This window comes from Bos javanicus, chromosome 11, assembly GCF_032452875.1.
Source record: "Bos javanicus breed banteng chromosome 11, ARS-OSU_banteng_1.0, whole genome shotgun sequence".
Taxonomy (NCBI): domain Eukaryota; kingdom Metazoa; phylum Chordata; class Mammalia; order Artiodactyla; family Bovidae; genus Bos; species Bos javanicus.
In genome coordinates, this window is record NC_083878.1 from 49892277 (window position 1) to 49904689 (window position 12413).

Sequence of the window (12413 nt, forward strand, 5' to 3'; positions counted from 1 at the left end):
TTCAAATGATGAATTCACCATAATAAAACTTAAAATGGACTAGCAACAACTTTTGCAAATTCTATATCTGTCAACTCCAGGGACTTCAAAATAACCCCTCAAACTCACATTAAAACCACCCCAAAGCCATTACTTACACTTCATCAATCTGAATAGCCCTCAAAGGAATTAGAATTTATATACATTTGTAGTTGTTTATAAAGTGGATTTCTACTGTGATGGTTTTATGTAGCTAAAGTTTAGGTTAAGAATAATTTTAAGGTCAAAAAATAGGGTAAAATCTAACTTCTTAGGAGAGAAATTCAGGAAACAAATCAAGAATGTTCATGAATGGACAATTAAGTAGATGGCAATACTGCATCAACATGTTACTTACAAAGACAGACAGTATTATGATCAAAATATGAATTAGCAGACTTCCAATGTGTCTGGAAGTCTAAAGTGTTTCTCAGCTAAGACCAAGTAATTTTTTTATGAAAATCTAGCATCTGAATTAAAAAGTTTCAGTGTGGAATATATCCTAGATTTTTACAGTGTTGTAAAGAAAAAAGAACATAAAAATATCTCATAAACAATTTGTATACTGGTTACATGATGAACTGTTATTTTGTATATATTAAGTTAAAGCATTAAATTATTAAAATTGATTTCACCTTCTCAGTTTTGTTACTGTAGCTCCCAGAGAATTTCAAATTACATGTGACTTGAAACTAGATTTCTATTAGACAGTGTGATCATGCAGCCCAATTCTGCAAGATTTGCTATCTCTTTTTCCCTTTGAGTGGTTTCTAAAAAGCTTGCAGAAAATGATAGGGAGCAATGAATAAGCATACAGATATGCAGTATGTCTGACATGGAGTGAAGCTCTTTGATCCTGGCCTAATACGGGATCACCTCAGGCCAGGTGCTCATCCACTGTAACCCAAGGTTCTAATCACCATTTTTCCCAGGGGAAGGACGATCAGTTTCACCTCAGCGACTACTGTCCATGTGTGTTTAGTCGCTAAGTTGTCTCTGATTCTTTTGCGATTCCCCAAGGACTGTAGCCCACCAGGTTCCTCTGTCTGCAGGATTTCCCAGCAAGAATACTGGAGGAGGTTGCCATTTCCTTGTCCAGGGGATCTTCCCCACCCAGGGATCGAACCTGTGTCTCTTCTATTGGCAGGTGGATTCTTTACCATTGGGCCACCAGGGAAGCCCTCAGAGACTACTATGTACACTCTTATCTGTAGCTATACAAACACATGAAATTCATTTCAAATTGCAATTAACTGTATCAGAACTGCTAGCAGTGTTACTAAGAATGAACATGATCTCTGACTATGAAAACTACCTGGTTCCCACCACCCCCCACCTCCCAGCATGTATTTCATTCTTACCGAGAAGGGACACATTTCTAACAACTCCTTTACATAATCCCTGTCCATTTCACTTCAGTGTCTTTAACTCCTGATTTAGAAAGTTTCTCATTTCCTTGCACTCACTGTCAAAACTCTACAATCACAGAGGACACCAAAGGAGAATGCTGGTTGAGGAAGAATACCAGAAGGAAGTAGGGTCCAGTTACTCACCCCAACGGTTGCTATATAACCATAAGGATGCCACACACACAAAAAAACACTATACGGAATATAAAAAGTTTAATACCTTGAGCTCTCTTTGCTAAGTATCAAAAAGATACTTACGTGTGCAGATGTGTGTTGAGACCTTAAGTTTAAGGATAATATTGTTAGAGAACGAAATGTACTGCTGGGCAGAATTAGAAGTGATTGTGAAGCTTGAATGAAAATAATGTTTAAAAAAAAAGGAGGGGGGTGCAAATATTGCCAAAACATTAAAACACTTACATGATTTAATTACCCTGTCATAAAATATAAACTTCAAGGACTAATTCGAGCACACTGGAAAAGAGCCACAACCTATGCAATAGGAAAGAATTTTATTCCCTAACATGTGTTTCTAACCCACTGAATATTATCATCCTGCAGCAAGGGTCAACAACTTGTGGCCAGCTCTGGAGATGACTTGGAGTGGTACTTGAGTAGGTAGCCATAAATATTCTCTGAATGAAAGACTGAATGAAGCAGGAAACTCACACACAGTGCAATTAACATGCAGATCTTCACAGCCAGTTAATCTGAAACCAGAGCCAGAGGGAGAACAAAACAGCACCTTGGTGTCCAGTCCCAGGCCATTCCCCAGGGAGTCAGCTACCCTAAGTTATTTTCATTCTATGTACACATAGTTTACTCATCCCCTCTTACTTTTATGAAAGTTCCAAGTTCTCTTTCCTACAAACTCTTTCCCTCCTAACCAGTTCCCCCATACAAAAGCAGGGATGCACTTTCGAGTCTTACCATTTTTTCAGACAATTATTAAACATCTCTAACAGTCACTCCCAAATGTTCACTGGGCCTCCCAAAGGCCAGACACTATGCTAGGTGGTAGCATACAGAGGTGTAAGTATAACACTATACCTATGTGGTGCAGCCAGACAAGTGAACAATTACAGCATAAAAAAATGCCTGGAGAATGATGCACGAGTGCTATTGGAAGGACTTAACTTTGCTGGGTGGGCGGGGAGGGTGACAGAGTCTTACGGAACAAAGGTAAAAGAAGTCAAAACCAAAAATTACAGTCTAATATACCTGCAACTGTTCTAATGGTCAACTCATCAAGTTAGCACTCTAAACAGGCTCTTTGAATGTAGATCCTCTGACTACAGAGAAATCTGAAGTTCATGACAGTGGCACTGATTACTGGCAAGAGAAGGAAAACAGAGACACACACACACACACATACTCCAGCAGAAGAAAATGTGCAAACCTAATTAGTGATGATGTCAAGAGGCTTCACCCACTTAATGTCTGTCCCTCCAAGCTGAAGGTGACTTGACTGACCCACTCCTGTGATTGACTTCAGTTGGATTTTTCACACAGTAGTGATGGATTTGCAAGAATCCATCCATACTTTCTCCCTGATACCTCTTGTGGCTACTGGCCAAGTCTGCTAGACTGCTGGTTGGTACCACGGCCCTGAAGAGATAAACAGACCATGTACGTGAATAAGACAGACCCACACTCTGCTTTGGTACTATTCAGAAAGACAGTTAGAAACATGGATTCACAAACATGTGGGAGGGCAGTTAGAAAAGCAGCAAGGATGACACCCGGGAAGGTGCCTAACAAGCAATTCATCTCTTGCTAGTTTCGCAGGACCCTGTTTTTACCTCCTGGTACCTGGTTCTTTAGACATTTCATCAAGCATGAGAGTTTTCTGTTTCTGACTTCCTGTGGCTACAGATCATTCCCAAGATTCATGACTACCCTGCCTAACTTTCTACTGCCATCACCCTCCTCGTCTCTTGTCCTCACCCTTGCCCGAACCCTCTTTTCATGCAAAACACTCACTTTCCTCCCATGGAACATACGTAATGTGTTCCTCTGGAAACCGTCTGCCTTATCCAACATCTCCATCATCAATCAGGACACAGATAATATATAAAAATCACCACATTTTAAAAAATGCTCTGATCTATAGACCTCTTACAGGTTCTTTCCTTAATTTTAATGTATAACTTTAGCGGCTAAAAAGTATGTGTGTGTGTGTTAGTTGCTCAGTCGTGTCCGACTCTTCGCAACCCCACGGACTGTCTGTCAGTGGCTAAAAAGTATACCCAACCATTTTAAGGAAATGAAAAACATCATGGCTCCTAGCACAATGCTAAAATTAATGTGAAATTAAACTTTAATCAACAAAGATTTTAATTACGAATGGCACTACTTTAAAATTTTATGAATATGAAGGGTAGGAAATGCTTCCATATTCATGAAAGAAGCCCCACGGCAGTACTTATGATGACATTTAAAACATACTATTTTTAGGATAATATATCCTAAATGATACCTTAATCTTCACTAAAAACAATTTTTGGAACCTGCACTCTAAAAAAATCCAAACCACTGTAAATATATGTGTTAGATGTTATAAAGCTGATGTTTTGAAAATTAAGACTCATAAGGACATGGATTTCTTTTTTGAAATGTTGCAAACCTAATGTGAAGGAATTTGGTCAATTCACATCAGAAGCATCCTGATTTTCACTGTGAAAAGGTTTACAACCTTTAAACAAGACTGATGTTAATAAACTCTTAAAATTCTAAGACTAACAGAAATACCTTTCAAACTAAATTTCTAATATAAAACAAGAAAGTTTATTTTGCTATATTTTAACTTACACATGGATGTCAACAGATGAGAATGGACTTCAAAACCAACTTTATACAAAATCATGGAATCAAAGACTCCAGAAATTAAAATATTTATGTTTTATCCTTTATTCAAAGTCAAAGTAAATATAATAAATGATTCACTGAAATTTAAAGTCAAGTAAGAGTGTCATAATCTTTTTAACAGATCACTTAGTGAAGTTGTTCGACATGATAGCAAAGAACTTTTCAGTGGGAGTGAATTTACTTTGTCACAGGAAAGCAAAAGTCACCACGTTAAAAATCCCATGCTAATTGCCAATGCTGGCTTTCCAGTCCCCAAATTCTGAAAACAAAATTATTGCAATTCCCACTGGGACTGTCTGCATGCTCATTTATAGCACTAGATAGCACTCCTGGAGAACAGAAATCTAACAAAAAAGTGATACAACTTCAAAACCCTTTCAAGAACTAGAGTAATGACCTACCTACTGTTGTACTTAACATTTTGAAAATAAACAGTCTCAGATGCTTTTGAGAATAACATGTTAGGATCACTGGTCCATTTCTTCACTATCATTGCTTACATATGAAAATCTTCAAAAACTTAGGGGAAATATAAATCAAGTAGAGATTAGTTCAAATAGGAACTCTATTTGAAAGCTCAAATGATTTTATCCAAAATGAAGAGCAGCCCACAAAAAAGCTAGGAGGCACTCAAGAAAAAGAAGTTAGAATTCACAAAAGATTCCCTCTCTGAAACTGGGCAAAATTAGTAAGAAAAAAGTTGGTAATTATATTGTCATCAATTTGTTTATCCCTTCCTTATGGCATGTCTCACACTGTGTTGCAGGAGCTGTGCACATGCGTCTTCCGTCTTCCCCACCACAGTTAAGTTGAGGAGCTCCCTCTGCTTCATTCATCCTTGGTACCTAGCCCAGGGTCTTAAACATAGTAGCAAATGAAAAAAAGGGTGGATGATTTAAGGTAATAAAACATATTCCTAACTAGGTAATCAATTAGGCTCCAACTCATGCAAGAACATTTATAATTTCATTTTAGCTAATAAAACACTGAGTAATTTGATATGTTTTTAACAACATTTGCAAAGCTATTAAATGGATTTTAAGCTCTGAATAACATATATATACTCTAAATGTATTTAAGAAGAAAGCATGTAGTGAAACATTAGGGAAAAAAAAACTTCTACCAATGAAACAGAAAATGATGGGTTTCACTGTGTATAACATGGAACTAGATGGTGCTGGCAGGTTGAACATAAAATGACTAAGAACTGACATTGTAAAATGTTTAAAGACCCTGGAATTCTGGTTGTGAAAGTCAAGATTGGCAAGCAGGAGACAATGTAGAGTACCAAAACTCCAGTGTCTGGAAAGGCAGGTGGGGAGTCTGTTTCTCCAGCAGGAACAATAACTCTGATCACAATCTATATAGTGCTGCTGGAAACAGGTACAGAACCAGCCCACACCATGGACTCACTCCCCATACCCCAGAGGAAACGATGGAATACCAAGCAGAGTGGGTCCTTTCTGGACTCTCCACAATTTCAGTTCAGTCAACTCTAAAACTAAAGTCCAGAGCTAAAGTAGGCAAATGATAGCCTGCAGGCCAAAATGGGCCAAATGTGGCCACCTCCAGTGTTTGTGCAGCCCTCAAGCTAAGAGTGGTTTTTACATTTTTAAATGGTAAAAACGAAGAATCATAAAAATTATATGAAATTCAATGTCAGTCCCATAAAGAAAGTTTTCATTGGAACACGGCTGTGCTCATTCATTACATGTTGTCTGCTTTTACACTACAACAGCAGAGGGGGCATAGGATTGCCAAGCCTATGATATTTACTCCCTAGCCCTTCACAGAAAAAAAGCATGCTGACCCCTAGAATATGCCTTGAACATTTCTCTGTGCTTCCAGTTGCACCTCATTTCTCTGAGGTAGTCCACTGCTTTGCAAAGTATAGACTAAAGCTTGACAGATGTCCACCTTGGGGTTCTGTTGTCCAAAGTTACATTCTTACATACAATATAGTGCAACTCATTAGGGTGGGCCCAAAGACGCAAAGCAGGGGCATACAGAACGCACTGAAACAGAAGCACAGGGCAAGCACGCTACAGGCGGGCAGCACAGTTCAGATTTCTTCCCAGACTACTACAGCCAGTTCTAGGTCATACTACTGAAAGGAAAAGGGAACTACAGAGAATTTGGCGGTGGACAGATGATTAAAAGAGCTCAAAAATCCTACCACTAAAGAAATGGGATTAGTTGGCCCAAAGAAGAAAGCATGAGAAAAGAACTACACTACCGAGGGTGTCAATCTCTACATTTGTTGATACATTAAATTCTAACCAATGAAAGTAACTGGTAGGCCCAACTAAAATTCCACACACCATAGATCTAATAAATTAAATGTGATTCTTAAGGAGATTGTCATTCCTGCCTTAGGCCATTAGCTAGACCCTTAAAAAGTAATCATTTGACAAATACTGTACTGTAAATCTTCAACTGATGTATGGTAGGAATGTTCCTTTTTTCAGAAACATCTGGCATGCTCTAAGTTACAGAAAAGGTGTGCTATTCCTGTGCTGAGGGGCTCAGTAATATTCAAGTAACTAAAAGGTAAATATAAGTTTCATGACCACATGTCTTTCCACAGGACCAAACAGGGGAAAACAGGCTTAAAGTACAGAATTTGTGTTACATTCAAGAATGTTCACACTGTGGGGTTTTAATTTCTCTAAAGGATTCCTGAGGGTAAAGGAATGTTCCCAGGATACCATTCAATTACAAAACTCAGCCTGCAACTATCCAGATATTTTCTTGAAGCAAGGAGAATGGGTCTCAAACACCCTTCTTCCATTGCTATGATTCTGTAACTCTAACTCTCCCAGTTCTTACGAGTCAGAGAGCCTACAGCCATTGCTCACTTTCATTTTGTCCTGAAGGTGGTCAATGTACACACGACTTCAAAGATAAACTTCACATACCAAATTAAAATTTGATTATCACTTTAATTACAATTTATTTTAAATTACAAGACAGGAATGTTTCCATTAAGTAAAAAAAGGGGGGAGGTGGAATAGGCATAGCTTCTAAATATTTCTATGAGCCTATGTACCTTATTATTTCAAACTGTCCAACATCAGTACACAGTAAGTGAAGAAAATACAGTATATTTCCTATTGGTTTTGTGATTTTAGAATACAGAATCCTTGGACACAATATATTCTTGAAGTCAATCTCAAATTAATTATAATTAGTAATGGAAATCCTGAAACTTGCTCTAAATATAATTTTGATCAATCTGAGTTTTTCCATCTTGAAATTCTAAGGCCTATATTTCCCTAAGAATACCTTCGCAACGTTGTGGTGCACACGCAAGAATCTGACTCACTAAACTTTCTCCACTCCTACATCACCTATATAGGATTTTAACATCAAGAGTACAAAATATCTTCAAGCCACTTCTACAATCTTGCATTAACCTTACCAGGATAAACTTTTCCGCCAAGTTTCGTTAAGACTTTTTATTTAAAGACCTGTGGTAGTGAAACAAAGAAAACACAACCCCCTCCCCCTTTTCTAAACCATATGGCAGCAAATTAAAGTTAACTTATTTTTTTATCAGCTCAACGCCTAGACCTCGGCCCTAAACATTTTTCTCTTTGTGCCCTGGGATCGGACTAAAACAGTCTGCTGATTTGCAACTGTACCCCCATGTTTTAAAATCACAAAACAAAGTCCCAAACGCCCCCTAACCACTACCAGACCTCACCACGGTCATTTACTAAAACCTGGTTCAGGAGACCATGCATGCCGGGCAAGGGGCCCGCAGCCCGCCAGGAGCGAGTCCCCTTCCGACCCAGTGACCGAGCAGTGAGTTTGCTCACCCGGCCGGGCCGGATCCGCCCCGGGAACTTGGGTTACCCGAGCCCAGGGACGCGCCGAGGCCTAGCCGCGAGGCCGGGGCGGGCTCCAGGCGACGGGGGCTTCCCGTTCCCCGACCGCAGAGCCTTCCCGCCCGCCCCGCCGTCGTCCGCAGGCAGGGGCACTCCCCGTCGTCTCCCGGAGACCGGACTCACCCACCGAGTCCCGGGTCGGCTCCTCGGTCTCCTGCCGCCGTCCGCGGCCCCGCTCGGCGGCCGCGCCGGGCCCTTCCGGGACGGCGGGAGCTCTAGGCCGCGCCGGGGCCCCGCGGCTCCGGGACCGGCCGGCCCGGCCGCGGCGTCCGGTATCAGTCCCGAGGACCGGGCTCCCGCCGGTAACGGGCCCCGCCGCCTCCCCTCCCCCTCCCCCGCCCCATGACAGTGCAAACCCTCCGGCCGGCCCGGCCGCCCCGCCTCCGGCACCAGGCCCAGCTCAGGGCCGCGGCCGTGGCGGCGGCGGCGCCGCGGCTCTACGCCCTCGCTCGCTCGCTCGCTCTCGGGCCCGGCGTCTCGGGCCCGGCTCGGGCCCAGCCGAAGTCTCCGCCGCTTCCTGGCCGCCCTCCGCGGCGCCCGGCCCGGGCGGGGTAGGCCGAGGCCCGGGCGGTGGGGGTGGGGGCGGGGGCTCCTCTCACCTTCATGTCGGGACATCCTAGTTCAGACGGTGGCGGCGCGGCCCCTCCCGGGCTCCGACTGCAGTGTCCCCTGTGGGGTCCCGGCGCTGCCCGCGCCGGCCGGCCGACTCCCACTCGACTCCCGGGCTCGGCCGCGGGGGCGGGGTGGGCAGGGGAGCGCTCCCGCGGCGGCGGCGGCGGCGGGGAGGCGGCGCGGGGCGGGAATGGGGCCGGGCCTGGCCGGGGCTGAGCTCCTCCAGGAGGCGGGTCCGACGCCGCGGCTCCGCCGGCGCCCGCCGTGACTCGGTCACTCTCGGGCCCGCCGGCTCCCGGCTGCGGCGCCGCGCTCCGCAAACCCCGCTCCTCCCCTCCCCCGGCCCACCCCCCGCCCCTCTTCCCCGGCTCCCGGCCGCCGCCTCCTCCTCCTCCTCTTCCTCCTCCTCCGCCTCCTTCCGCCACCCGCACGCCGGCCCCGCCTCTCGCTGCCCGCGCCGGGCCCAGCTGCCCGGAGCCCCGCGGCCGGAGGGCGCGGCGGGGGCGCCGCGGCGGCGGCGGCGGCGGCGGCGGCGACTCGGGCGGCGGCGTTTGGCCGCGCTCGCCGGCAGGCCTCGGTCGGGCGCCCGAGCCCGGCCTCGGCCTGGCCACCGCCGCGCCGCCGCGCCTCGCGTAGGGAGGAAGAGGAAACGCCCCGGCGCCGGCGCTCGCCGGTACGGCCGCGCGGCCCCGAGCCCCGCCTGGGGCCTACGTGGAACCGGGCCCTAGGCGCTTCGCCGTTGGGCCGGGCCGACCGCGACGGCAGGTGCTTCCCGACAGCGAGCTGGGACAACGGCAGGCTCCCGCCTTCGGGAGCTTGGCCGCCGGGCCGACCGCGGGAAGCCCCCTGTTGCCCTCAACCCCGACGGGAGGCTGCGCAGCGGCCGGGGACACGTGTTTGTGTTTCTTTTTAAGCCAGCGGCTCGGCAGGAAAGGCGGCTGACCTCCGGGCGTTGTCCCGCGTTGCTCGGCCCGGTGACTCGTGGTCGGGAGGGCGTGGGCGCGGGAGGCGGCTGCGCTTGGCTGCTGTGCCCCACGGCCGGCTGGCTCCTTGGGAACCATCCCGGTGGAAGACTCCGCTACCGCCTGCCCGGGTGTCCGGCGGCCCCCGCGCAAAGTTTGTTCCAGCATCTTGGCTCAGCCTGAGTGCTCCGCTCTGAAAACTATTGGGGTGTGTGTGTCTGTGTGTCTTTTTTTTTTTTTTCCTTTTCCAGTTCCTGAACTACTTTTCCGTTTTTAACCTATCTTTTATATTTTTACCATCATCCTTGTCAACTTTGTTTTCAGGCATTATTCATCAAATATTTATGCATCCCCTTACCACGTGTCTGTTGGTAGCGTGGTTTGGTGGAAAGAAGCCGCACTTTGGAATCAAGACAGATCTGCCATGGATTCTGGATCTGATATCTTCTGTATAACCTTGGACAAGCTCATTGACCTTGCTGAGTCCCCGTTTCCTTGTCTTTTGTTTGGTTTTTGACTGTTATTTTAATTTACGCGTTTATATTTGAAATTTCTTTGTGTGTGTGTGTGTGTGCGCGCGGAAAAACCAGAACTGTGTCCTTTAGCTAAAAGTCTACCTAAATTAGATTCTAAAGTACTTGCTTTGGGATTATTCTTATTCCTTTACACCATTACTAGCTGTGTTACCTGGAGAAAACGAAAGCCTTCTTGTGCCTTTCCCATCTTTAAAATGGGCGTTTAAAAAAAAAAGGGGGGGCGTGATTACAGATGATAATAATAACAGCAAGTATTTGGTGAATTAAGAGCTAAAGTGTATATAAACTAGCAGGGGACACAATAAAAGCAGTTTGTTACAGTATTTCTTAAATCTGATTTAAGAGGCATCTTGATTTCAAAGATATAAAAAGCTTGTCTTAAAGTCAAGGAAATAAATATTCGGTCACTCAGCTCTACCCAAGGGCTTGTGTGTGTTTGGTGGTAATTAATGATCAGCCAAACTAAGGTTTAAACAAACACGGCTTTAAATGAGGACTTTGTCACCAGAAATATTTCCAACGCATGTATGGAGCTTTTGCCTAAGTCCAGTCCCATCCAGCTTGAAAAGTTTCATCAAGGCCTTAACGGGGTTTGGTGGGATAGAAAGAGTAGGGCTTCTAGGGACTTCCCTTGTGGTCTAGTGGTTAAGACTCCATGTTTCCAAGCCTGGGGGCTATGGTTCGATCCCTGGTTGGGGAACTAATTTCCCACATGCCCTGTGGCGTGGAAAAGAAAAAAAAAAAAAATAGGGCTTCCATCAAGGATAACTAAGATTAACTGACGACTGTCTTCTGCCAGTGACTTTCTATGCATTTTAGAGTATTGTGTGTGTGATCTAAGGTACCAAACTCTTAGTACCCTTGGGCTATAAAAGAAAAGACAGCAACACCCCATAGTCCTCTGATAAGTAAACAATGTCTGTAAATATATTGTGATAGTGATTAAGGCAGTATCAATAATATAGTCAGACAAAATGCTGGAGCAGGTAGGAGACCTGACAGAAACACAACTGAACTCCAGGAAGGAGTAAGAGTTTGTTTCGGTTTGGGAATTTGTTAGCTAATCCTATTAAGGAGTGCATACAGATGACTGTCTAAACCTGAAAGGGATATCAGATGTTTGACAGTTATTGTTTTCAATCAGGCAAGAGTAAGAAAATGAAGAATCTGATTAAAGTATTTTTTTCTCTTTGTTAAGAGTAAGCAGGAATATTACAATTATTCAGGGTTTTCATGACTGGTCGAAACATTTCCTCAGTTCAACTAGAGTCAGCCCTTCAATTAAAACAACCTGCTTGCTGTCCTGCCATATAGGAGACTCCATTTGCCAAAGGATTAATGTAAACGTTCATACCAAGTTGTTCATCAAATGATGTTTGTTCTTCATAAATGTCTCCTCCAGTCCTTTCCCTGCACTTCTTGAGTTCTCCTTCCATGTCTAACTCCATATTAGGGGCTTCCCAGGAGGCACTAGTGGTAAAGAACCCACCTCTCACCTCTTGCAGAGAGTCAGACAAGACTGAAGTGACTTAGCACATCCTCACATGTTCCTTGAAAGTTAAAGTGCTACTCAGTTGTGTCCAACTCTTTGCGACCCCATGTACTAGCCCACCAGGCTCCTCTGTCCATAGAATTCTCCAGACAAGAATACTGGAGTGAGTAACCATTCACTTCTCAAGGGGATCTTCCTGATCCAGCAATCAAACCTGGGTCTCTTGCATTGCAGGTAGATTCTTTACCATCTGAGCCACCAGGGAAGCAATGTGCATACATCAAAACATTCATGACAGGCATGTTCAAAAATTATAGTAACCTTACAAGTTGGGGTGGTCAGCCAAATTTCCCTTTATAATAAGAAAAACGGTGAAATTATTTCTTGAATTTAAGTTATAGGCATTGTGCCAAATAAGCACACCTGCATCACCTCCTGGTGTTTAGTCACTCAGTCATGTCTGACTCTGCGACCCTGTGGGCCGAAGCCCTCCAGGTTCCTTTCTCCATGGGATTTCCCAGGGAAGAATACTGGAGTGAGTAGCCATTCCCTTCTCCAGGGGATCTTCCTGACCCAGGGAATGAACGTAGGTCTTCTGCATTGCAGGTAGATTCTTAACCGTCTGA

General features: G+C 44.9%; 1 protein-coding gene across 1 annotated transcript in view; it reads right to left on the reverse strand.

Moving 5' to 3' along the window:
- The window catches only part of KCMF1 (potassium channel modulatory factor 1), a 79362-nt gene extending 70464 nt beyond the window's left edge, over nucleotides 1–8898 (reverse strand). Inside the window, exon 1 of the mRNA XM_061432714.1 lies at nucleotides 8785–8898. Within this exon, the coding sequence (XP_061288698.1) occupies nucleotides 8785–8800 (16 nt within the window). The 5' untranslated portion in view covers nucleotides 8801–8898. The remainder of the gene's footprint in view (nucleotides 1–8784) is intronic.
- Between the last annotated feature and the right edge of the window lie 3515 nt (nucleotides 8899–12413).